Source organism: Phyllostomus discolor, chromosome 1 (assembly GCF_004126475.2).
Source record: "Phyllostomus discolor isolate MPI-MPIP mPhyDis1 chromosome 1, mPhyDis1.pri.v3, whole genome shotgun sequence".
NCBI classification, from domain to species: domain Eukaryota; kingdom Metazoa; phylum Chordata; class Mammalia; order Chiroptera; family Phyllostomidae; genus Phyllostomus; species Phyllostomus discolor.
Window position 1 is genome coordinate 156,536,315 of NC_040903.2, and position 25,912 is coordinate 156,562,226.

The 25,912-nt window shown below is 39.1% G+C and overlaps 2 protein-coding genes across 8 annotated transcripts in view; both read left to right on the plus strand.

Moving 5' to 3' along the window:
* The window catches only part of TMEM62 (transmembrane protein 62), a 36,799-nt gene extending 21,411 nt beyond the window's left edge, over positions 1–15,388 (plus strand). For 5 of the 7 annotated variants that reach the window (XM_028507174.2, XM_028507172.2, XM_036032297.1 and 2 more), the window contains 6 exons: positions 643–802; positions 4,861–4,974; positions 7,075–7,159; positions 9,962–10,066; positions 12,053–12,171; positions 14,551–15,388. In XM_028507174.2, coding sequence (XP_028362975.1) covers positions 643–802; positions 4,861–4,974; positions 7,075–7,159; positions 9,962–10,066; positions 12,053–12,171; positions 14,551–14,877 — 910 coding nt within the window. In that variant the 3' untranslated portion in view covers positions 14,878–15,388. The remainder of the gene's footprint in view (positions 1–642; positions 803–4,860; positions 4,975–7,074; positions 7,160–9,961; positions 10,067–12,052; positions 12,172–14,550) is intronic. The other 2 variants (XM_028507175.2, XM_028507173.2) reach the window with 1 other exon arrangement.
* A 94-nt stretch (positions 15,389–15,482) lies between these two features.
* CCNDBP1 (cyclin D1 binding protein 1) lies at positions 15,483–25,582 on the plus strand. The gene is made up of 11 exons (XM_028507427.2): positions 15,483–15,747; positions 15,923–15,982; positions 16,279–16,364; positions 17,540–17,621; positions 18,414–18,510; positions 18,685–18,758; positions 19,332–19,408; positions 19,747–20,015; positions 20,851–20,911; positions 24,817–24,863; positions 25,099–25,582. The coding sequence occupies exons 1-11, from the start codon at positions 15,645–15,647 to the stop codon at positions 25,211–25,213; spliced, it is 1,071 nt and encodes a 356-aa protein (XP_028363228.1). The 5' UTR covers positions 15,483–15,644; the 3' UTR covers positions 25,214–25,582.
* The last annotated feature ends 330 nt before the right edge of the window (positions 25,583–25,912 follow it).

Below are 25,912 nucleotides of genomic sequence, written 5' to 3' on the forward strand. Positions count from 1 at the left end.
GGGAGAAAGAGAGAGAAACATTAGTGTGTGGCCACCCCCACCATGTGACCCCCACCCAGGACCTGGCCCACAACCCAGGCATGTGCCCCGACTAGAAACCAAACCAAGGACACCCCCCAACCCCTGGTTAGCAGGCCCTACACCCAATCCACTGAGCCATACCGGCCAGGGCTGGATATCAGATGTTATATTCTGTGCGGTCTGGTAGCTTTCACCTTATTTGTGACATTGCTTCTTCCAGGTAGACAGAAGAGCCCAGTGAGTGGATGGGAACCAAATGAGTAGATGGTAGACTTTACATTAGATTAACAAAGTGAGATAATTAACCTATATTCCCTTCTATGGGAAAAACCAGGACTTCAGGAGTTTCTTCAGGAAAAAACTTTGAATCTACTCCACTTTGATTTATTAAAAGAAAATTGGTTTTCCTTTCTTAGAAAAAGTAAAAGAATAGTTCCTAATATCTCACCAGTTCAGGTTTGCTCCAAAAATCTCCATTCAGAAAGAAACCTGATCATATGAACAGTGGTCCTGTCAGCTGCCCCATGTGATGACACATTTTGAGGTAATTATAGGGCTATTCTTCTTTATGAAAACAATGACAAATACTAAAACCATAATTTATATATGTTCTCATTTTAGAATTTTGGCTTTTTCATTATCCTCCATTACTTCTGTCACAGTTGAGATTGATGGAGTTCATTTAGGGCAAGCTGTTCATTCATCTGGTCCTATTTTCACACTGAAGTGGAATCCAAGAAACTACAGTGATGGTACACATAACATAGAAGTAATTGTCCGGGTAAGTTAGTAATTTTCAGTTTGCTATGTAAATGATTAGGCTATAACCACACCAAACTCTGACTTGGGTGTGTTTGTTTTTTTTCTAGTCAGTTGATAGAGATGAAACTAAGTTTAATTAAAAAATTGCATACATTGGACATAGTATGTTCTGAAAATGGGCACTCAGGAGTAATTCTACTATTAGACTAAAAACTGACCAGAGGAAAAGAAGCGTATGGCTACTGGCCACAGTTCCCACATTTTTCTAACCTCAGGAAATAATCCTTTTGGTTTTGTTTTGTTTCAGTTTTGGCCAGTGTCTTTTTTTTTTTTTTAGATTTTATTTATTTATTTTTGGAGAGGGAAGGGGGAGAGAGAGAGAGAGAGAGAGAGAGAGAGAGAGAGAGAGAGGGAGAGAAACATCAATACATCAATGTGCGGTTGCTGGGTGTCATGGCCTGAAACCCAGGCATGTGCCCTGACTGGGAATTGAACCTACGATGCCTAGTTTGCAGACTGCGCTCAATCCATTGAGCTATGCCAGCCAGGGCTGGCCAGTGTCTTTTAATATGGGAGGAAATTCACCAATATACCGAAAGATAATAGAATAAGTCAGGAAACATGTGTTTATGTATCCATGCCTTTGGTTGCTATCTCCAAGTACAAGAAAATTGTGTCATTATTTTGAAAGCTCTAGGACGGAATTTGCTAGGCATCAAAGGATTTTTTTTTTTGTTTGAGTAGTATGCATTCATGGCGTTGCAGTAATAGTCTGCCTGGCATTACTCTGATTCAACCTGGGGGGCATTTAATTCACTAGCACCTGCCAGAGTAGAAAGTGAACATTATTACTAAAATAGAGCAGTTTCATGAACATTATGAAACGCTTTAAGGGATAGATTGTGCTCAGAAATTAGTTTCTAAAAAAAAATCTCATTTCCTACAACTTTATGATTTGATGATAGTTTTGAACTATTTAATCTTCTAATATTAAGTCAGTTTGAAACATGAAGTAATCCTTTTTTTTTTTAAATGAATTAATCCTTTAGAAAACACATGAAATTATTTTCATTACTTTTTTTGGTCACAAATATTTTGAGCAGGTAGGAGCTGTTTATTTTTACTGAGCTCCCCCTGAAGAGATTCCAGACACTTAAGTATTTTATTTAATCTATATAACAATCCTATATGGTGAATAGCTAGAGGAAACAAGAGAAGTCACTTTGCAATGCCACCATCTTTGAGGTGTTCTGCTTAGGAGGAGGAAGAAACACACAGAAAAGATATGGAAGGAGGGATGGCTGGAGATGAAATCTTACTGTGTTTCACATTAGAAGCTGGTCATTTAAAAAAGGTTTAAGGTATAAGTGCACCTCATACTCCCTGTGTTTGCAGTCATGAGTTAGAAGTAGGAGCAACCATAGATCTGCTCACTTTAGGAATGGGGAACTCCCACACCCTTGGATTGCTTCAGAATCTCAGCTTCTGTAGTTTTATGAGGAAAAAAACCTTATTCACATCCCTTGAGGCATTTCTGGCTATTTATTTGAATCCTTAGTAGAAGTGTGAGACCATATATACTTTTTATATGTTTAACATTTCTTGCAACTTTATTGAGGTATAATTTACATGCAAAACACTCTGTATTTAACGAATACAAGTTGGTATGTTCTGACATACACACATGTACATCCTTGAAACCATCACCACAGTCAACATGATGCATCACCTTCAAAAGGTTTCTTGTGCCCTTTTGTAACTCCTTTCTTTCCACTTTCAGTTCCAGGCAAAAAAATGCTCTGTTTTCTGTCTGTATGTGTATAACTTTAAAAAATTGGTCTACCGAATGTTAAGTAGGGAACCTGGTCCCCTCATTCATCAATGGGAACATTATGTCCTTTTAAATATGGCATATGTACAGAGAAAAATCTGTGAAAGATATCAATTTATTATCTTGCATTTTATCTACTTACTATATTCATTGAATACAGGTTCTGGGCAGCCTACTAGCAAACATTCTCAGGTCGATAGTCAGTGTGGTTCCTGGACTAGTAGCATCAACCTGGTAACTTGTTAGAGATGCTAACACTCAGTTCCCTTCTGCAGCCTGTGAATCAGAAACTCTGGAGATGGTAGCCAGCAATCTCTCAACAGTCAATCTCTTCAGGCAGCTTCAATGTGCACCAATGTTTGAGAACCAGTACCTTGATGGTTGTGTCTACTTTGCCAATTTAAAGACTAGAAATTTCTATATCTCAAAATTAAAGAAAATCTCTTTAATTGATATCTCTTTAAGAACTTATCATTTAAAGAATATTTTGAGTACAGTTTGATAAATAGCAGTAAAAGTTCTTTTGATTGTTTAAAAACTTTTGCATGATGGGAAATTTTAAAGATACATAAAAGAGATAATACTATAATGATTTCCTTAGTATCCATCAGCTAACTCTAACAGTTACCACCTCATGACCAGTCTTTTTTCATCTATACCCCACTCACATCTCTCCTCCCTGCGTCATGTCATTTTATATGTAAACACATCAGTATGAATCACTGAAAGATAAGCACTGTTAAATGTAACCATAATACCATATTACACTTGAAAAATTAACACTAATTCCTTAATATCAAACTGTCCGGCTAGTGTGCAGCTCTCCCAATTTGTCATATGTGTATGTCTCCCTCTATGCACTGCATTTGCTTGGTTCCAATCAGAATCCAAACAAGGGCCGATAGTGCATTTAGTTGATTTGTCTTTTCAGTCTTTTTTAAAATATAGATCACCTCTCACACTTCCTATATTTTTCCCCTTTGCAACTTTCTTTGGAAACTGGATATTTTATCCTGTAGAGTTTCCTGTGTTCTAGACTTCTGCTGTTTGATATGAGTCTGTTTTTTAGCAACAATATTTCTTGCTAAAAAAGTATTTGGTGTTTTATACTTTCACCAGAAGCCTATAATATCTGCTTGTCTCTCTTTCAGTAATGTTAGGATTGATCAATGTATTCAAGTATTGTTAACCCTACCAATGATGTGCTGGTAAATATTTAACAACCAACTTGGACTATGTTTTGGGTGGAGGCTGCTTTGTAGCCTTTCCCTGACTTATACCAATTTCCATGGTATAAATATCTCTACCAACACAACATCAACCAGCTTGCAAGCTTGTACAATTACTTAAAATTTAACACTTGGCCCTTGTGAGTCAGTCAAGCCAGCTCCAGCACACTGCTGGCTTATCTCTCCATGCATTAGGAAGTACCCAACCAACTTTTCATCAAAGATTTCTAGCTGCTATTGATGATCTTTGCCTAGATCCATTATTTCATTAGAGTTATAAAATGATGATATCCAAAGTGCTACTCCTTATTATGTGACTATTAATTAGAATAGTCCTATAGAAAAGCATTTGGGACCCAGATATAGAGTTCATATAGGAAAGGTAGGACACATTCTTAATTCTTTCTCCACCCTTCCTTTTCTAAACCAATTTTCAGTCGCTTCTCTAGCATCTGCCAAAAGTAACCAAATGAATCTCCTAGTCTTAGTGTCATTTTGAACTCAATGTTTAAAAAAATTGTGTTATGTTTCAATCCACTGTTCTTATTTTTATCTCAAATTGTTCCATCTTTGGCTAGTGGGAGCCTCTCAAATAGACCACTAAGTCCTTTGATACAGTCCTAGTAATCTTTGTTAGTTTTCTTGCTTTCTGGTATGACGAGATATTCCAAGCTCTTCTTGTGCAAGCTTTTCTTATTCAAGAACTGGAATCAGCCATTTTTCTAAAGACCACTGGCTCCTGTGAAAAATAGTATTTTGAGACCACAGTTGGCACTAGTCCAGCTAGCTCACTGCTGTTGGGTTTGTTGTTATTTCTAGGCTTTTTCAGTGAACATAAGGAAATAATAGATTTTTTTAACAGATAAAATACATTGTGAGTATATGGTGATATTTCCAATTTAAATCTAGAGTTATAAGGTTTTAATGAAGTTTTATGTAAAATGCTTACAAAGAATCAAAAGTAAGTGAAAAGAAAAAGTAGCATGAGAGTTCCTTCTCTGCTCTGCCTCTAACTAGGATTCTGCTGGAAGAAGTAAGAGTGTTCACCACATATTTTCTCTTCAAGAGGATAATCAGCTCAGATTTGACCTTCTGGCATCATTTGTTCTTCTTACTGACCATTGCACAGTGGTAAGTAAATTCAACTTAATGTTATGTGTGTTCTTCCTGGATTTGGTAGGTCCAGAGTCATAAACAATCATGTGATGAGAAAGCTGAACCTTATAAAATGAAAAGTTTAGTTATTCATCTAGAAGAATAAAATGCTTTTAAAAAGCATTAAAAGCAATTATAAGAAACAAAGGCATGGACAAGTAATACCTGGTTTAGCATCTGGCTGTAACCAATGCTATAAAACTAGGATAACTTAGGGAATTATAGGAACTGTGCTAAGTTGCATTATAGATATTTTTAAAATAATATTTATTTCTACATAAATAGTACATACTAAATGTAGAAAACCTGGAAATTTTAGAAAGAAAGTGAAACCATTCCCATGTTATTCTTTTGTCACACTGCCCATTATAACCGTTGTATTTGTCACTATGATATTCTGTTTTTCTCTCACATTTATATATTAGTTTTTAATATAAAATGGTAAATATACTTTTAATTTTCTTTTGCTGTCTGATTTTTTTCCCCATGGAGGAATTTATTTTGACTGTTGTTGTATATCAATTTATATTATTTAATAACATGATGTTTATTGACTGTATTATATTGCCATAGATACACCTTAAACACTTCCCTATTGTTTGGTGTTTGTTTCCAGTTTTTCCATCTACTGTAAAAATACAACTTGTAACTAAGTTTTTGCATGTAGTAGTTTGGGGATTCCTAGAAGTGAATTGCTGGGTGAAAAAGTAGACACATTATTCTAAACATAAAATATACAAAAGACACATACTATAATGTTAACAAGAAAATTTAAACCTCCTTTAATTTCACCTCCCAGAGATAGCTTTAGTGCATATCCTCCCAGACTTAAAATATGAATCAATTATTATTATTATTATTATTTATTTATTTATTCACTAATTTTAATCCTCACCTGAGGACATGCCCACCTACTTTCAGAGAGAAGGGAGGGGCGGGAGAGAAACATCAATGTGAGAGAGAAACAGCTATTGGTTGCCTCTCACACTTACCAGACCAGGGACTGATCCCACAACTTAGGCATGTGCCCTGACCAGGAATTGAACCTCAACCTTTTGGTTTATGGGACAATGCTTAACCAGTATGAGTCACACTGGCCAGGGCAAATTGATTATTATTTTAATTTGCTTTTATTACTTGTATGATTGAGTTTTTAAAATTATGACTAATGGCTATTTGCATCTCATTTTTAGAAATCTGTTATGTCATTGATTTTGGAGGGGGAGGATTTTTAATAGCCACTTAGATCAGGCTTTGGAAACTTTGATGTTCTTATGGATTATCTGGGAATATTCGTAAAGCCATATTCTAATTCAGGAGGGCTGAGATAGGCCTGGCATTCTCCAATCCTAACAAGCTCAAGGTGATTCCAGTGTTAATTTGGGGACCGTACTTTGAGAAACAAGGGCCTAGATTACATGTCTCTTTATTGTGAGTTAGTCTCCAAGTGAATGATTTCTTGATGGAGAAAACAAAAAGAAAATGTGGTCTCTGTTCCCTGAGCTGCAGTGGACTGTGTACTGTATACTGGTTTTCTTCACTCTTATGCAATTTTAAATAAGACAGAATAAATTATGCTTCTCTTAGAACAATAAAAGTAGACTATTTTAATTTGATCATGTTATATAACTGTATACAATTACTTAGTTTCACCCTGGCTGGTGTGGCTCAGAGGATGGACTGCTGGCCGGCAAACCAAAGGGTTGCCGGCTTGATTCCCTGTCAGGGCACAACCCTGGGTTGCAGGCCAGGTCCCCAGTGCGGGATGCTCGAGAGGTAACCACATACTGATGTTTCTCTCCCTCTCTTTCTCCATCTTTCCCCTCTCTCTAAAAATAAATAAATAAAAATTTTAAAAAATTACTTAGTTTTAACATTGGTATGTATCCAAATTCTGAAAGAGTAATACTAAAGCAACTGACAATTTTCTTTTTTGGGGGGGTTTGACCATGTATTTTTCTTACATAGTCATTTCTGCTAATGTCATTTCCATTTTTGTTAATGAGAGCATTTTAAAAACCTTAACTAAAGCTGTATCCATGTATCTAGTTCACATTAACATCTATTTCTTTATAGGCCCGAGTCCTTTTTGTGATGATTGTGTTGATCCAGCTCTCCATCCTCATTATTTTTAGGCATCGAGGATACCTAGAGCTTAAAGGTTAGTCATGCTTCCTTTTATTCCTAGAAGACTTTATTTTAAAGTATCACATAATGTCCTCACTATTACCAAGTAATAAATGTGAATATAAATTATCTTTGCCTGAGCTCTGCGAGGTGCATCCTCAAACTATCGTAAGTCTTCCACAGTACTCTCTCTTAAAAACAAAACAAAACAAAACTCTCAATCATTTGCTGCTTCATGAGACTCAACCAAAATGGGAAAAAGATCACAATGTAGTTCAAAATGACCAAATATCTCTGACAGACATTAAAAATCTCCCACAATCTGGTCTTATCTAACTAGCCACATTTTCAACCAGTTACCTGTATTTCAGCCCAGGTACTTTTCACTGTTCAGACCATGCTCATTTCCACGTCTGTGCTTTTACCCAGGTTACCATCTCTAATTTAAATTATTTTTCTTAACTTGTTTAAATCTTAGCTTCCTTTAGGGCTCACCTCAAACCCACTTTTTCCATACCATTTCCTCCAACCATTCCAGGTCATAATTAGCGCTTGCTTCTCTGAGTCTCTATAGTCCTTCCTCACTGACAATTAATTGATACATAATTAGCCAATCACTTGGCTCTACATAGTCACTTCAAATGTATATACATTTTCTCCTCAGCCAAACTGTAAGCTCCTCATTATAGGATCTTTTGTCTTCTTGTTTGTTTGCCACAGCACCCAGCACTGACTTTGTGCATAATAGACAGTAAACAGTTGTTGAATTAAATTTTTCTTATCCCTTTTTGGTACACATCCTACTGAATTTTTTCCTGCTTGTATATATGTATTTTAAAACTTCTATGAAAAAGTTCAAGAAACATTATTGCACACATACTTTTCCTGCATATAATGTAAATAAATAAATGTTGGAGGGAGGGCCACACCCTCATTATGTGCAGATGCCAAAATCTTTGTGTAGTTCTGAGCTTATTTAAAATTTACAACATTTTTACCTGCATTATCTTACTCAAGCCTTATGACAATCCTGTGAGGTAGGTATCGTTGTTCCTGTTTTCAACACTAGAAAACTAAGGACCGGGGAGGGTATATAGGTTGTCCAAAGTCTCATAGCTAGCAAGAGACAGAGGAGAGACTGAAAACCCAAGTCTTCCAACCCCAGGTCAGTTCTTTTCTTTAAACAACACTTCTCAACTTTGACTACAACTTGGAATCCCATGGGGCTCGGTGTCTACATAGCACCAATTACATTCGAATCTCTATAGGGATAGGACCTAAGCCTCAGTAGGTTCCAATGTACAGTGAAGGCTGAGATGGTTCCAATGTGCAGTTGAGGCTGAGAAGCATGGCTCTGTCTGAAGCAACGTGTCTGTCAGGTGATTCCTTAAAATCACCCAGGTTGCTGCCTAAACTCCCCCTCTCCCCTGGCCAATTAAATCAGAACCTCTGGAGGGTGAGACCTGGGCATGAATATTTTCTAAAAGTTCCCCCAGTTTACTCTAGTGTACAGCCAAAGGAGTAATATGCTGCTTAAAGTTTAAAGCATAGCTGCCTCTAAGGTTAAAGAATTATTCATTTACAATAAATAATAATTACTATAGGTGGATATGTAGATTAATACTTTGAGGAGTACAAAACTAGAACAAGAAAGAAGTTGAGAGAGGAATGAGTAGCAAGCAGGTAATGCACAGAGTGGGACAAGCCACGCATTATCAGGCTTTGTATGAAAATGACTGTCAGCAGGTTGAGCAATGTTATATTCTGTCTTGTGAAGAAAGACATACTAATTAACTTACATCAGGCTATCTTATCATTGGGACCAGTTCTTGAAACAGTTTTCACATCTAGCATTGCTCAGTGCGTACTAAGCTTTCTATCAATGTCTTCTGCTGACTGGTTTATGACCAGCCACCTACATGAGTGAAATGGCTGGTGGGGGTTGAGAATCTGTGGCCAAAGAATGGAACTCCTCTGTGTGAAAACCTTACACTTGGGCTTTTTGGTACTTTCTTTTAAGAGGTGCTCATTTGGAGAGCGTTTTGAATCCCTTTCAGTGGTAGCAAGAGGGATCCAAAGAGGGAAGTAAGAGGATAGCTGGGAGGTAAGAGTTGTATCACATGGGAAAGGAATATTTGACCAGAGACTCATACTTAAGATTAGAATGGAGAAATTTTGACATGCCTTTGTTATATTTTGATATTCCTTTGGGAAGTCCATACATTTTTATACTAAATCCCCTAGAAAACAAAGACTTGATCATCCTTTGAGTAGAGCATTATATTTCAAACATACATAAATATAAAATAGTATGGTCCTCTAGCAGGTATTTCTCTATTGTTTTCAGTCATTTAAAAAAGTAGCCCTGGCTGGTGTGGCTCAGTGGATTGAGCGCAGCCTGTGGACCAAAGGGTCGCCAGTGCAATTCCCAGTCAGGGCACATGCCTGGGGTGTAGGCCAGGTCCCCAGTAGCGGGTGAGTGAGAGGCAGCCACACATTGATATTTCTCTCCCTCTTCTTCTCTCTCCCTCCCTCTCTCTCTAAAAATAAAAATGAATAAAATCTTTTTTTAAGTACTTGTGTGCATGCATGTGAGTGCATGTGCTCCTCCACTGCACCATTGCTTTGAATTTCCTGCCCGTTGCAATTCTAAGTGAATTGACTCATCAGGATTCCTGCCAACTTACGAATTTAAAGTAGTGTTATCTGTATAATTACTATATAACAACAGATTTGTTGGACATATAGGATTGCCCATGGAAGTCTTCTAGAAGAAGTTATAAAGAAATTGAACTTTGCATGTGTTCATTGGATTTTTCAAATTTATTCTCTTTAGGACCTCCAGGATTTTTAAATTTGACCTCATTTTCCCTTCATGTCTTGAGCAAAATAAACATCTTCTACTATTCTGTGTTGTTGCTGACTCTATATACAGTGCTGGGTAAGTCAGTTAAGAAACCTGAGATTGTAGAGAAATCTGTCAAGGAATATATTGAAAATTTTGACAATAGAGTTATTTAGGCTTCTGAGAATATAACGAATGGCACATGATTCCTTCATAAGTCATTTCCTGGCATATGGTCCTGGGAAATAAAGTTTTTTCTTAACATGTTTAAAGGACATTTAGGCCCTGGTCAGGCGGCTCAGTTGGAGAGTCAGCTTGTACATCAAAAGGTTGTAGGTTCGATCCCCGGTCAGGGCATATATGGGAGCAGCCACTTAATGTCTCTCTCACATTGATGTTTCTTTTTCTCTCTCTTCCTTCCTCTCTCTCTAAAATCACTAAACTTTTTTTAAAGGACATTTAGTTTACTTAAGAGTACTGAGAAGTCTACAGCAGAATTTGTGTAGAAACCTAATAGTAGTTCAGCTTAATTGCCATCTCCTCAAAGCAGCCTTCTCTGACTTACCTTAAGTTTTATCCTCCATTTCGTCATGCTTTACATGTCCTTCATTCCTTTATCAGAATTTATGGTTATCATCTATGTTCACCATCTCTCCCCTCACTAGAATATCCATTGATGTCTTATCTCTCTTGTTCACCTCTATGCCCAGCACAAAGCACAATGCCTAGTATGTAGTTCAGTGAATAATTGATTAATGTGTGGCTCCTAGAAACTCAACTCAAGAAAGAGAGAAGCTGGGACAAGCAGTGAGTTCAGGCATATCTGAACTCCTCTGTTTTTTAACTGTTATACCCAATACTTACAAAGTCACTTAGCCACTTATAGAAACAGAAAGCGCTGTAGGTCCCTTTTTAAAGCCTTTTGCTAATATACAATTGGTGATTAAAAGTTAATTAGGCTATTTGTTGCTTGGTCTTTGTTTTACACTTTTTTCCCACCTTTGGACTTTTCTTTGCTCATTACTAATCCCACCAGAGAACAAAAAGTATTGAAATAAAAGATATGACACTTTACCACACTATATAACAAGCTCCCCTTTGAAAGTCAGTTTTCTTGTCGGCAGACAGGTTGAAGCTGTTCTGGACACTCATCTTACACTAGGAGGAAAGTGAGTGATTGGGTTCCTGGCTATAAAAGAAAACCTTAAGAGAGCAGAAGTTGCTTCATTTTCAAAGGTTGAAACTTGAAGGGAAAACACTTTTTTAGACTGCTATCTATCTAATGGAGTTTATATAATATATGAGGTACATCTGGGAAAATTATCTATAAACTCTATTCTTACCAGCAAATGATGCTATTTGCATTTTGAGAACGGAAGACTGACTGTCCCTTAATCACTCTCAACAATCGAGTGGTTCCAGACACCCTCATACTGAGAAGGGGCAGTAAATAAGAGTAGGGAGGAGAGAAAAGTCATTCTTGGCATCACAGGTAAAAAATTAAAATAAACCAGCAAGTTAAACTGTGTACATGTTCACCCTGAGTATGCAGTTGATGTACAAAGCAATGCCTATGGATCAATAAGAAAAGGTTAAAATACATTCATTAATATTAATAATAAAGAGAAAAAGTACATTTTAGAGAGGTTAAAGTGGTTGAAATTTTATAGCTTAAATGAGTAAACCTCAGTTATTTGGAAAATTAACTTCTGAGGAATACCTCTTTGCTTCTTAAAGGAAATGTTAAACCATTAGATTGAGGTTATTGCAACCAAATCTCCTAAGATTTATGAATGTACTCCTGTGTGTTTCTGGAATCTACAAGCTACATATCTATTCCAGGTACAGCATGCACTCAGATTATATAATCCAGAGAAATATGCGGCAAAGGAGCAAATAGTTGGTTAGCTAAGACATCCGGTGCAACATAGAGATTAGCAAAGAAGAAAAGCTATGCAAATAAAATGCGTATAGATGACTAGTCTCATATTTTTTTGTTATTCTTGTAATTGCATCTTGTGATGTATGTAATTAGAGTCACAGTTATTTAATCATCCCCCTTCCTTTCCACTGCCTCTTCAGGGCCATGGTTCTTTGGTGAAATTACTGAAGGCAAAATAGGTTGCTGCTTTTCCTTTGGGATCTTTGTTGATGGGCACTTCCTACAAGGCAGTATAACGTTTATAGTTGGACTTCTCCAGGTAAGAAATCAGAAATGCAATTTAAGAACATCTTGGGGTGGGCTGGGATGGGAGTAAAAGGCAGAAAACTGTACTTGAACAACAATTAAAATAAAAATTAAAAAAAAAAGTTTTTAAATCTTGACTTGGATTGTGTAACATTTAGGAATTAAATCTTAAATCCCAAATTAAACACCATAAATCATGTTTTCTAATTTACTGGCAGGTGGTCTTTAGTAACTGGTGTTTTGTTTGCCTTTTGAGTACTTCCTAAGCTCTTTATTCCACCATTCTCTTGTAAACATCTAAAATAAATTTTTGTCACGCAGGGTTTATAAGAGGCAAAGAGGTTTTGGTTTTTGTTGTTTGTTTCATGGTGCTTTTCATTGACAAGAAAATAAAATAAGAGACTTATGGTAGACTAAATGATAGATTTCTGAGTAAACCAAAATTGATTATGATAATGAAGCAGGAAAATATTTCCAAAGGAGGAAAGGAAAAATGGACACACAAGAAAAGTGGATCATTTATCCAATGGGAGCTGCACTGGGCAAAACCAGGTGTGGGCTTTCTGTTGGTAGTGCACTTCTTTGGGAAACACTAATACATTTGGTTTACGTTTTGACTGAGATACCTTTAAAACAAACAAACACACAAACAAAACTCTGACTCATAGTAAATCTTTATAAATAGGTTTGAAAGGTATTTACTTAACAATTTATTTTACTCATTTAATGGGACTAATGGACTAAAATCTGGAGGTGATGACCTGAAGTTTTCGAAGAGATCCAAAATCATTGTTCAAAATGAGCTCAGAGTCTCGTAACAGGGTAATAAAATGTGACCAGCAGGGTTAGAGATAAACAGGGAAGACCCCTGCAAATACTGACCATAGGCCAGAACATTCTCTGTAAAGCAGCATTTCATATGTGTGTAGGTCTGGGTCCAGTTGTAAATGGAGGTTGTGTCTCAGGAGCACTCTTATACCAGGTAAACCTGAGCCTTACCGAAGGGTGCTATATATTCATTTTTGAATAGATGGTACAGTAATAATGCATCTTACCTATTATCTAGGCTCATGACTTCCAAATCTACATCTCTTCTCTTCTAGATCTCTTCCCTGTACTTCAAGTGCCTATATAACCAACTGCCATTTCGTATCTTCTCTTAAATATCTACCAAGCATCTCAATAGTATATGGGATGCTTTAATTTCTAACCCCAAACTTGTTCCTCTCTAGTTTGTTCAATTTTAACAAATAGCTCCACAATTCACCCAGTTTCTGTAGGATGTATCCTCAAGTCTTCCCCTTCCCTCATGTTCTACCTAGTTCATCAGCAAGTAATACTTTGTTTGCTCTACCTCCAATCTATATCTTGAATCCACCACTTCTCTCCATCTCATTACCACCACCTTAGTCTCAGTCAGAATTATTTCTTGCCTGGGCTACTGCAGAGACCCCCTAACTGGTCTTTCACTGCTGCATTTGCCTCCTTACTGTCAGTTTGCCACTGAGTATCCACTGTGGTGCTTTTAAAATCTTAATCAACCTACTTACTTCTTAGCTTCAAACCCTTTCAAGCAGAGCAGTGACATGATCTGGGTCCTGCTGACTGCCCCAGTTTCTACCTGGCTCATCATGTTCTAGGCCATTGGCCTTAGTAGGCCGAGACCTCACCCACCTCTGGGCTTTTCATTTGATTCTTCTGCCTGGAATGTACTTCCCTCCACTGACTCATTCCTGTGCTTCAGGCCTCAGAGTTCATCTGCCAGTTACCCTGATGACCCAGTTATTTCCTTTATTGAATGTTTCAAAATATGTAATTATCTCTCTTTTTTGGTTTCTCCCTGTTAGAGTACAAGCTCTGTGATGCATCTTTTCTGACTTGTTCACCAGTATGTCCTAAGCCTAGAGCATAGCAGTGTCTCCCACATAATGGGTGATAAATGGATGAACAATAGAGCAGCTAAACTTGGACTATAACTTAAATCTTCTAATTTACATTCCAGGAATCATCATGCCACTTCAAATAAAAGTAGAGATAAGAAAAAAAATATTGATACCTAAGTCCCTCTCTCCCTCCCCCACTAATCCAAAATAGTATGTGTGCATATAGAGGTATACATATTCAGTTCATTTCCACCTTAAACATTATTGAGGGCTTCAATATAAATGAAATGATACTTGCCTTTAAAATGAATAAAAGGATACAGGTCAAAATATACAACTAACTACAAATCAACTGTTGTATTAGAAGCAAATGTGATTGAAACATAAAGAATCAGAGTGTTAATCCCCAAGAGAGAATGTAACATAATCTAATGCATTAGTGAGACCTGTCCTGACCCCGCTGAGGGCTTACTAGTAAGCTAATGGTTCTGTTCTGCTCCTCTTTCCAGCTGGCATTTTTTAACATCCCCTTGATGACTTACCTGTGTTGGAGCTTGCTGCAGCGGTGCTTTGGTCACAACTTCAAGTCTCATATCCATCAAGGAAAATATTTGAAAATTATACCTGTTCACCTCCTTATGTTACTACTGTACATCTGGCAGATTTATTCCTGCTACTCTCTTCATATGACATATGGCACTCTGGCCTTTTTTTTCTCCCCTTTACGGACCTGGTTGACACTGCTGACACCTCTTCTCATTTATCGTGTGTGGACACTGAACTCCAAGGAGCTTGGAACCTTTACAACGCAGTTAAAAAGCCACCTGAGCTCCTGAAGGCCATGCCTCACCATCCACCTCGGCAGCCCAGGCCTCTGCCCCAGCAGCAGGTGAAAGGCCAATATTGGTAGCAAGCTTCAGAAGCTGCTGCTGCTTGGCTGCCCCGGAGTTGGGGGGGATTACCTACTACTGATTCCTGCAGAATGGACTGCAGAAAAGTCTCAATAATGCCATGATTCCTTCCTTCCTCAGGAAGGCAAAGGGTTGATTTACTTTTGTGAAGAGAAAGTCCTATATCTAGACCCACAGGACAGGGACTGGGTGTGTATGGGTGTATCTGATGCCCAGTGTGTTTTTAGGACTACCTCATGTAAAGTACCTAGCACAGTGTCTGGAACTCAGCAGAAAAGGGTGCCGCTTAGAGGCAGGGAACCAGTGTGAACTGGGCTGGACTCTGGCTACCCTTGCACTCTTAACTCTCCGTCCCCTTTTCCCTCAGGGTTAGGGGCTCTACTTCCTTAGTTGTGTTTTCAACCAATCAAATAAATGAATGATGAATAAGAAACCATAACGACTGGGCCTGAAGTTTGGAGCTGGGCCTCAAGCCTCGGAAGTAGGGTGCGGGAGGGGAGGTGTGGCCGGATGTGGGGGGGCGTGGCTGGGCGGGAGGAGGCGTGTCCGTGCCTCTGGGGCTGGGTGGGGCGGGTTGTTGCCGGAAAGGAACTCGGGCCTGTGACGCCCGGAAGTGGAGTTGCTACTGCATTGCGGCACTGGCAGTTGCTGTGGCGGCTTTTGTCTGCGGCCCTCAGACCATCTAGTGAGAAATGGCCAGCGCAGCTGCCTCTGCAGGCCCCACCCTGGCTCCGCCTTTGGAGCAGCTCCGGCACTTGGCAGGGGAGCTGCGGTTGCTCTTGCCCCGAGTGCGGGGTGAGATGACGCTGTTGGGACGGGCAACCCCTGGGGCGGACTTTGGGTCCGGAGGAGGCCAAGATCTGGTGGGGTGGGGACGGGACCGGGCATGGGAGGTGGGGGCCGAAGGTGGCCCCGCTTACCTCTGCTCTTCCTTCTGCCACTGTCTGGTGCGCGCGCTACACGCATGCAGTCGGTGAAGCCCAGGAGACCACCAAGGAGTTCAACCCGGAGACATTTTGGATAAGACTTAGTGAGTACCTCTCCTGTTGGGTACTCCCACCTCTCTTCTTCCAGTGACCCGATCCCTTTCCCTCTCGCCTTCAGCCTCCACATCCTCTCAGAGGGGGTACCTCACCATACCCACCCTTGGCATCTCAGAGGTTGAAATAAAAACATTGATTTTTGGAGATGTTTTTGAGATGTGTTAGTTGGTAAGAGTAGGGAGGGAAGGCACTATCTTTCAGGTCTGTGGCGCAGCTTCAGCCTTATCTTCTGGCTCTAACGTTGGCTCCTGCTTCCTCCCCTGTCACCTCCCACCCCCCACAGATGATGCAGCTGTGAAAGTGTCACGGGAAGCCACGATTCTGACCGAAGTCTTCTCTCGACTTCCACTGCCACTGCCATCCCCACAGGTGCGCTTTAATTTCCTGGAATCCTTGTGCTGCCTCATTATTCCTTAGGAATCCTCTCATTTTCTTTCCACCTTTTACACTCAAGCCAGGGGATTTATTATTCTTCTTATCTGTCAAATAAGACTGCTGTTCTCATCTCACAGGATTGTTGGAAAGACCACATTGCCAAGTGCAGTACTTAGCATGGAATAGGCTGGTCTTCTAAATAGTATTGGTTCGATTTAAAGTTCATTGTGCTTATTTCCTTTCTGATAATTCTTTTAAAGCACTTGGCTATTTGATATAGCACTTGGCTATATCACCCCATCTGACAGATGAATAAGGTAAATAAGCAGTGGAATTAGAATTTAAATTAGGATCTGATGTCAGCTCCACCTTTTTTTGTTATATTACATCATATCCCTTTTATATTGAATTTTTATGTTTAATCATAATATAATGTATACACTACACAATTCAAAAGATATAAAAGTTAAGTGTACTACAAAGTTTATATCTCTGTAAAGTAGATATTCTGTAGGGTACATTTTATATAGCACTGGCTTAGAATTTAGCAGCAAAGTGAGGACAAGGAAAATAAGAGAAAGCCAGTGAATGCTTAGAAGGAAAATAGTCAACACTGAGCATTGTAGAGTCCATTATTACCTGTAGGAGTACTGCAGTCCTGCTAGAGAACCAGAGACTGTCACCTGGGTAATGTGCTAAGAGGATTGGTAAACATTTTCTGTAAAGGATCAGAGAGTAAATACTTTGGCTTTGCAGGCCATCTCTGCTCTTGCAGTGCACATACAACTGTAGAAGAGATGTAAACAAAGGGCGTGGCTGGGTCCCGGTAACACTATTTTAAAAACCTGGCAGTGTACCTGATTTTCCCCATGGGCTATAGTTTGCCAACTTCCTGCCTAAGATAGGGTGAATATTTCATGGCAGAAATCAAGAATATGTTTTTCCAGCTGTTTCTTAATGTCTTATTGAATTATCAGCCCAGTACCTGGTGTCCAGCTAACTCCTCTCTGGTATGTGATGAGACTAGCACAAGGTCCAACTCATAATTGGGCTTCAGAAAGTGTTTGTGATGCTGTATAGATGTCTGTTGTCTTCCACAGTGGAAGGTGGGCCACCTTGATCTAATCCATTTCCTTTTTTCATTCCGAAATTGGTCCACCTCCTCACAGGAAACCCAGAGGGTCTGTGAACAAGTCCATGCTGCTATCAAGGCTGTTATTGCAGTATACTACTCACTCCCCAAGGATCAGGGTAAGCTGCTGTGCACACAGGAACATTCAGTTTATGGGGCAGATCTTTGCTAATATGATAGCTTTTGTCTTTAACTTTTCCTCAGTTTAACTTTTCCTCAGTTATGTCTTTAACTTTTCCTCAGTTTGAGCATTTTCTCATAAAATGCAAAGATAACTTTATAATGTAAGTAACCTCTAAAAATAAGCCTTTAGAAATAGATGCTGTGTGCCCATCTCCCCTGCCTTGTCTGGCTCTAGAGTTTTTAATTCTCACTGACTCCTCACTCTCTAAACCACTATACCACCATAGACGCTGACTAGGTCTCAGCCCCATACCCGGGCCCAGGCTATCCCCAGACTCCACTCATATTATATCACACCCTGTTTCTGAGTTCCCTTCTACATTAGATGGTCTCCTGTTTTGCCTATAGATCCATGCCTTGATTATAACCATGCCAAAATGATAAATAAATACATGTCTCATGGATCTTCGGGTTATTCAAAGATGGCTTAAACTTTAAGTGTTTTTATGCACAAGTATCAAGGGACCACTGCCCTTAATGAATGAATACATTATGTCATCAAAAGGTTTTGTTCTAGGTCTCTTATGGAGAACAGCACTCAGGAAAGGTAGGAAGGGCAAGAAAACGACATGGGAATATAAGTCAGACCAGAGTTTTGTATGGGCACTCCAGTTAGAGCATGTGGGTGCACATCTACCTTAAGTTCTGTAGTGCATCCTCTCTCAGGAAAGCAAATGGTGACTTCTGGAAAGAAGACCAGACTGCTGAGTCTTTGGATTTGGCTACAGGAATCACCCTGAGAAAGCTGGTTCGGAGCACCACTTTGGACATCGTGGATGGCATGGCTCAGCTTGTGGAAGTGCTTTCCATCACTCCGGCCCAGAGGTAGTGATGCCACAGTTGGGTTATTGGCTAATGGGGTTCCTTATTTCAGGGAGGGGAAAAACTCATTTCAACAGCAAAGTTATTGATAATGGAGAATAATAAAGAGCAGGAAGGAGCTCTTTAGGAGACAGAAAACTAGCTTATTGATATATCCTTATTGATTCCGTTCCTCAGCACTGAGAACAATGACCTTATTTCCTGCAACAATGTCTGGCTTGTGTGCCAGCAGGTTCCTCGGATACCAAGAGGTGGGTAAGAGGGGAAGTGGGCCATTGACTCTGCTGGCCAAAGCAGCCAGACCTTTCGTACCAGCTGCCAGTTTTGTACCATGTATGTAGTTTAACATACAAAGATTTTAGCAGAATATATATAGTTTATCGCCAACATCAAAAGGTAGGTATTAATACTTTCTGCCAGTCTTTTTAGTTCTCATACTTCTAAATTCAAACTCCCCTCTTGCTGTGACTGTCTCTTGTTCAACAAATATGGTTTGTTCTCCTGGTCCTGTCCCAGGGTCAGTATTATGGGCCACATAGAAGCAGTTATGAGGTAGAAATAGCTAGGCCAAAAGCTGTGGTCATGCAAGAGGACCGTGAAGAAAAACACTTGTGACCATTTTACTTCTTGTGAATGACGGAAAGCTTTTTAGCCCCCTGTCTGTTAGTACCCAGAGGATGTGTGAGGGTTTTACATTAAACTGCTGGTCTTGTTGACGATCTTTGGCATTCCCTTCAAATGGGAACACTGTTGATTCCCCTTTGCAGACTTAAGAGAATTGTCGGGTGTCTCTAATTCTAGTGATTCTGATTTTTTACTTACAGACAACAAAGCTGCAGCCCTTTTAATGCTGACGAAGAATGTGGATTTAGTGAAGGATGCACATGAGGAAATGGAGCGGGTAAGACTTCCATCTTTGCTGGTCAGTGGAAGGCAACTCTGACTAGTAGATGAGAAATGCTTAAAAGGAGATATGTCCTGAGCATTAGCCAAATAAGTTCCACCCTCACTCCTGCCCTCCATCTCCCACCTCTATCCCACGCTAGTGTGTGATTTAGTGCCACTCCTCCTCTCTGGCCCATTGCAGGAGTAGGACAGTGAGAGGGTATATGCAGTGATCCAACTTTGCCACCATGAGTGAAGTAACTGGCAGAGGTTTTGGAACAACTCAGTCATGATGCTGAAAGTACAATAGTCTTTACTTTTTTTGGCATTCACATAAATCATGATATGCCCTAGGCTGTGGAAGAATGTGACCCTTACTGTGGCCTCTCGAATGACATTGCGGAGGAGAACTCTGAACAGGATCATGTTTTAGGGTGTCCAAACAATCAGGACTCCTACTGGTCAGAGGAAGATCAAGAGCTCATAAGCCCATGCCTTGCCCTGGTGAGAGCATCCAAAGCCTGCCTGACGAAAATCCAGGTCGCAGTGGCAGAGAATGGGAAGAAGGACCAGGTGGCCCAGCTGGATGACATTGTAGACATTTCTGATGAGATCAGCCCGAGGTAAGTGGGAACCTCACTCGAAATATCCAAACAGCAACATTCTGATCTCAGCATATGCTGTCACCCCAGGGTTTCTTCCCCAGTTTTTTATTTTGAAAATCCTCAAACCTACAGAAAAGTTGAAAAGTATTGCAGTAATGCACCCATACATCCTTCATCGAGATTCATTTATTCATATTATTTTGTGTATTGGTTTAGTTCTCTATAGATAAATGAGCCATTTTCTCCTTGAACCATTTGAGAGTAAGTTGCAGACATCAATGACATTTCAGCTCTAAATGCTTTTTAATCTTATTACATTTAAGAAATTTAACACTGAGCAAATTAATATTATCTAATATTCACATTTCCCCAGTTATCTCTAAAATGTCTCTTGTAGCTTTTTAAAAAAAAAGATTTTATTTATTTTTAGAGAGGGGAAAGGGAGAGAGAGGGAGGGGAACATCGATGTGAGAGACACATCTATCGGTTTCTTCCTGTATGCACCCCAACAGGAGATCAAACCCACAACCTAGGTATTTACCCTGACCAGGAATTGAACCTGCGACCCTTTGGTGTATGGAAAGATGCTCCAACTAACTTAGCCCTTGGTCAGGGCTAGATCCTCAGATTTGTAACTGAATTAATCATGTCTTCTCTTAGTGAAACAGGATGTATATGTATGTGTTTAGTAAATATCTGTTGATTCTTTATTGGTTGTCCAGTTTAGGAACTGATAGGCATTTCTGTGATAGTCGTTTTCTTACTAGTTGCATCCTTAGTTGTGTACTGGAAGCCACCTAAATGTGCTTTGTTTCTTTTTGTGTTAATGGTTATTTTTGCTTTCTGTCCTTAGTGTGGACGATTTGGCTCTGAGTATATATCCACCTATGTGCCATCGGACTGTGAGCATCAATGTGAGTACCTACACTGGTAGACCTAACTGGTAGAATTTTACTAATCACTAGTATTTCCTGTAGGAAATTTTACTAATCACTAGTATTTTACTAATTTTACTAATTAGTAGAATTTTACTAATTCTGTAGTAAATTCTGAATGTGTAAAATTCTGTGGAATTTTACTAATCACTAGTATTTCCTGTAGGAAAAAGCTGTAGGAAATATATGTGTTGCACTTGGTTATAAGTACAAGAGTAATATCATAGTTCTTACATAGTTCTGATGGTATTTGTGCTTGATAAATATTTGCTGAATTATAAAAGCCATGAACTCTGGTAGTACTTTCTTCTGTAACCACTTGAGTAATCATTTAGACAAACCCAAAGATCTTAGCAGATGCTGCTTTGAAAAGAAAGTCTTCATTATTACAGTGCTTTTGGATTTTCTCATCCCGAAGTCACATGCTTCTAATTACTACTACAGGCAGAAATAAATGTTACAGAGAAAACCTCTATTCTAATATAAACACATTATATGATTTAACCATGGAGAGTCAAGTTCTTTATAAAATCGGATTTCATTGTATTCTTTCAAGTCCTGGGTTCTGTGCTAGAGAGTGTTCTGTTATTTTTATAAACTCAAGTTCTTATTTCTAATGTTATTGGGGAAAAAAAAGTAAAATTGCCAAATGGCTTATGTTCTACAATCAGATTGTATCAATCCTAATAATTTTTAATAAATTAGTGGAAATTAGATTCATCAAATGTATCTTCATAATGTATAAACAATTTGAAGGAGTTTAGTAACCTTTTGGGCATTAACTTTTAAAATTTGTATTCACTTTTAAAAAATTGACCTCCTAAGAAGTAAACATCTTCAGCAATATGCCTTCTCAGTGGCCCCAAACAAAAATTTAAAATATGAATTAGACATTGGTGACATACATACATCCTCATATTTTCTTGTTATTGGTGTTTTTAAAATTATGTAGATTGATTTATATATAAATGTGTGTTTGTGTGTGTGTGTGTATATATACACATATATACATACATATATAAGTGAGGGGGAAGGGAGGAAGAAAGCAGGAGAGAAACACATATGTGAGGGAGAAGCATTGATCAGATGCCTCTCTTATGCACCCTGACCAGGAATCAAACCTGCAACCCAACCCAGGTATCTGCCCTGACCAGGAATTGAACTAGCAACCTTTTGCTTTGTGGGATGATGCTCAACCAACTGAGCCACACTGGTCAGGAGTACATACATTTTTTTTTTAGATTTTTTAAAAAAAGATTTTATTTATTCATCTTTAGAGAGAGGGGAAGGGAGAGAGAAAGAGGGAGAGAAACATCGAAGTGAACACATCCATTGGTTACCTCTCACACACCCCTAAACAGGGACCTGGCCTGCAACCCAGGCATGTGACCTGGTCAGGGACTGAACTGGAGACCCTTTGCTTCACAGGCTGGCACTCAATCCACTGAGCCACACCAGTCAGGACTACACAGATTTTTAAAAAGAGAAACATTAGTTGTTTCTACCATATACTCTAAACTATCAGAAGTTCAGATAAATTCAGGTTATATTCTTCCTTTTGCCTCTTTTCTAAATTAAAAATATTTTAAATTAAAAAACTTTGAAGAGTATTATAGCAACAATATTAATAAGATTTTGTTGGACTTCTGGTCAAGATGGAGGCAGAAGTAGACATGCTTCACCTTTGTATGGAAGTCCAACAACCAAAGATTTAAAGAAGCCATATTCATCCAAATGGGTAGGAGGGGCGGAGACATAGAGATGAGTGGAGAGTTGAGGAGATAAGGTGAGGGTGGAGAGGTGGCAGTGGATGGGCGGTCCCTCATTCACATGTGGTGGGTGAAAATCAGGAAGGATACCTTGGGAGCGAGCAATCCCAGTCCCAGACCTGACTGCACAGCCAAGGGTTCTAGTACCAGAAAGACAAATCTCCATAATTGCTGGCTATAAAAACCAGTGGGGGTTGGGGCAGTGGAAGAAACTGCCAGATTTTCAGGATACTCTGTGTAAAGGGCCTGCATGGTCTTAGAATGTATACAAATCCATCCACTCTGGATTCAGCACCAGGGCAACAACTGGAAGGATACTAGTGACACATGCGGAGTGGGTACAGTGACTGGAAATGGGGCAGGTACTGGGCACACCTCCAGAAGCCAGTAGTAGCACTGTCCTCTCTCCAAATCCTCCCCCCACACAGAGCCACCAAATGGTGAAGTGGGTTGCCCCACCTAGTGATTACCTAAGGCTCCACTTCACACAATTTAAAGATGCCTTTTCTACAACACACCATGTTACTAAGGTGGAGTCAAAGCAGCTCTACCTAATACACAGAAGCAAACACAGGGAGGCTGCCAAACCAAGAAGACGAAATATGGCCCAAATGAAAGAACAGAACAAAACCCCAGAAAAAGAACTAAATGAAACAGAGAAAACTAACCTATCATATGCAAGGTTCAAAACACTGGTGATCAGGATGCTCAAAGAATTCACTGAGTACGGCAACAACATAAAGAAAGAAATTAAGGTTACATTAAGTAAAATAAAGAAAAATCTACAGGGAACCAACAGTGAAGGGGAGGAAGCTGGGATTTAAATAAATGATTTGAAACATAAGGAAGAAATAAGCATTCATCCAGAACAGAAAGAAGAAACAAGAATTCAAAAAACAATGAGGACAGTATAAGAAAGCTCTGGGACATCTCCAAACGTACCAACATCCAAACCATAGGGATGCCTTAAGGAGAAGAGAAAGAGCAATAAATGGAAAACTTACTTGAAAAAATAATGAAAGAAAACTCCCGTAATCTGGCAAAGGAAATAGACATACAAGTCCAGGAAGCCCAGAGTCCCAAACAAATTGGACTCAAAGAGGACCACACCAAGACACATCATAATTAAAATGCTGAAGGTTAAAGATAAAGAGAGAATCTTAAAAGCAGCATGAGAAAGCAGAGAGTTACCTACAAAGGCTTTCCCATGAGACTATTAGCTGCCCCCACAAAAAAACTTTATTGGCAAGAAGTATTCAAAATGATGAAAAGCAGGGACCTGCCCTGGCTGGCGTAGCTCAGTGGATTGAGTGCGGGCTGTGAACCAAAGTGTCGCAGATTCAATTCCCAGTCAGGGCACATGCCTGGGTTGCAGGCCATGGCCCCTAGCAACCGCACATTGATGTTTCTCTCTCTCTCTCTTTCTCCCGCCCTTCCCTCTCTAAAAATAAATAAAATCTTAAAAAAAAAAAAAAAAAAAGCAGGGACCTATAGCCTAGATTACTCTATCCAGCAAAGCTATCATTTAGAGTGGAAGGGCAGATAAAGTGCTTTCCAGACAAGGTAAAGTTAAAGGAGTTCATCTTCATGAAGCCATTAGTACATGAAATATTAAAGGGACTTATTTTTTAAAAAGAAGTTTTAAAAAAACTAGATGAAAACTATGAACATTAAAATGGCAACAAATTCACAATGATCAACAACTGAATCTAAAAAAACAAACTTAACAAACAATAGAACAGGAACAGAATCATAGATATGGAGAACATTTGGAAGGTTACCAGCTGGGAGGGGAAGGAGGAGAATGGGGAAAAAGTGCAGGGATTAAGAAGCATAATTGGTAGGCACAAAATAAACGGAGCGGTTAAGAGTAGTATAGTAAATGGAGAAGCCAAAGAACTTACATGTACCACCCATGGGCATGAACTACAGTGGGGGGTATTGCTGGGGGCAAAAGGGATACAGGGTAGAGGGGGACAAAGGGAGACAAATTGGGACAACTGTAATAGCATAATCAATGAAATATATTTTAAAAGAGGTTTTGCTAAATAGAAAAGAATCCAAAATCAGGTGAGCCCTTACCATAAAAATAAAACTTTCCTGTTTTTTTTCTAGTCTGCAAAACTTGCTTCTGTCATAAAGAAGGCACTTGAAATTACAAAGTGAGTATGAGGACCTCTCCGCAAATAGATTTATGAGAATAAACCTGTCCAGCCATTCTCAGCTCCCATTTCAAGGAATGGGGATGGAGCTTTCAACTTCAGTTGCGGAGCAGCTGGGTTTCTGCAGAGAAACTTGCCTTTCTCAATAGAGTTTCCTGTGTGCTTCCTGTTGAGGATGGGTTTTCCCTTGACAGTGTAATAAATTTCACTTCTCTGTGTTCCATTCCATTTACAGATCGAGTCATGTGACCCCACAGGCAGAAGACAGTTGGATCCCTTTACTCATTAATGCCGTTGATCATTGCATGAATAGAATCAAGGAACTGACCCAGAATGAACTGGAATTATGAGTTTCCAGGCTCTTTTGTCCTCTCTTCTCTCTGTTTCTTACTGTCAGAGCCAGGCTCAGATGTCTGCTTTTTAAATGGGGCTAGAATGCTTTCTGGTTTGAAAGAGAGTTTCTGTCTATACTTATCAAGAGATGTTATTACCAAAGATTGTTGGTGAAGCCAGAGTGACAATTATTTATAAAATATATGAGTATGATATATTTTTCTGTGCTAGATACAAATATAATAGCATGAATTTGTGTTCCTGAATCACCTCCCAGAGATTCCTGGGGAAGCTGCCTTACTCCCTATTTGCAATAAAGTGTGTTGTTTCTTTGTAATAGATGTTGACAGTCTTAATAAAATGCAAAGTGGCCAGTGGTTAACTGAGTACCCTTCCAAAGTTTCTTTTTACCAGAAATTCAGGTTGCAACTCGAACATTGCTTTCCTTTGGATTTATAGGTCTAAAGATCTGATCTGATCAAAAGTATACTTAGAACAGAACACTTGACTTTAATGTGAAGAAGGTGACTCCAAGGCCCCTCTTAGTACTTGAGCATGTTATATCATACCCTTATTCTTACCAAACCCTTCTGAATATTATTTCAGGTCAATCCATGTCTCTCAAGTTATTTTCTGTAATTGAACTCATTTGTTAGGTTTGTTTACTACAGTGAACCAGATTTTTTAGATACATACCTGTATTGTTTCTGTTGTAT

What these genes read in the sequence shown, in the direction of transcription:
- CCNDBP1 (XM_028507427.2), top strand. Translation starts at nt 15,645, where the DNA reads ATGGCCAGCGCAGCTGCCTCTGCAGGCCCCACCCTGGCTCCGCCTTTG. An exon ending in GCTCTTGCCCCGAGTGCGGG is followed by an intron (nt 15,748 to 15,922) that starts GTGAGATGACGC and finishes ACACGCATGCAG; the next exon opens with TCGGTGAAGCCCAGGAGACC. An exon ending in ATCGGACTGTGAGCATCAAT is followed by an intron (nt 20,912 to 24,816) that starts GTGAGTACCTAC and finishes TTTTTTTTCTAG; the next exon opens with TCTGCAAAACTTGCTTCTGT.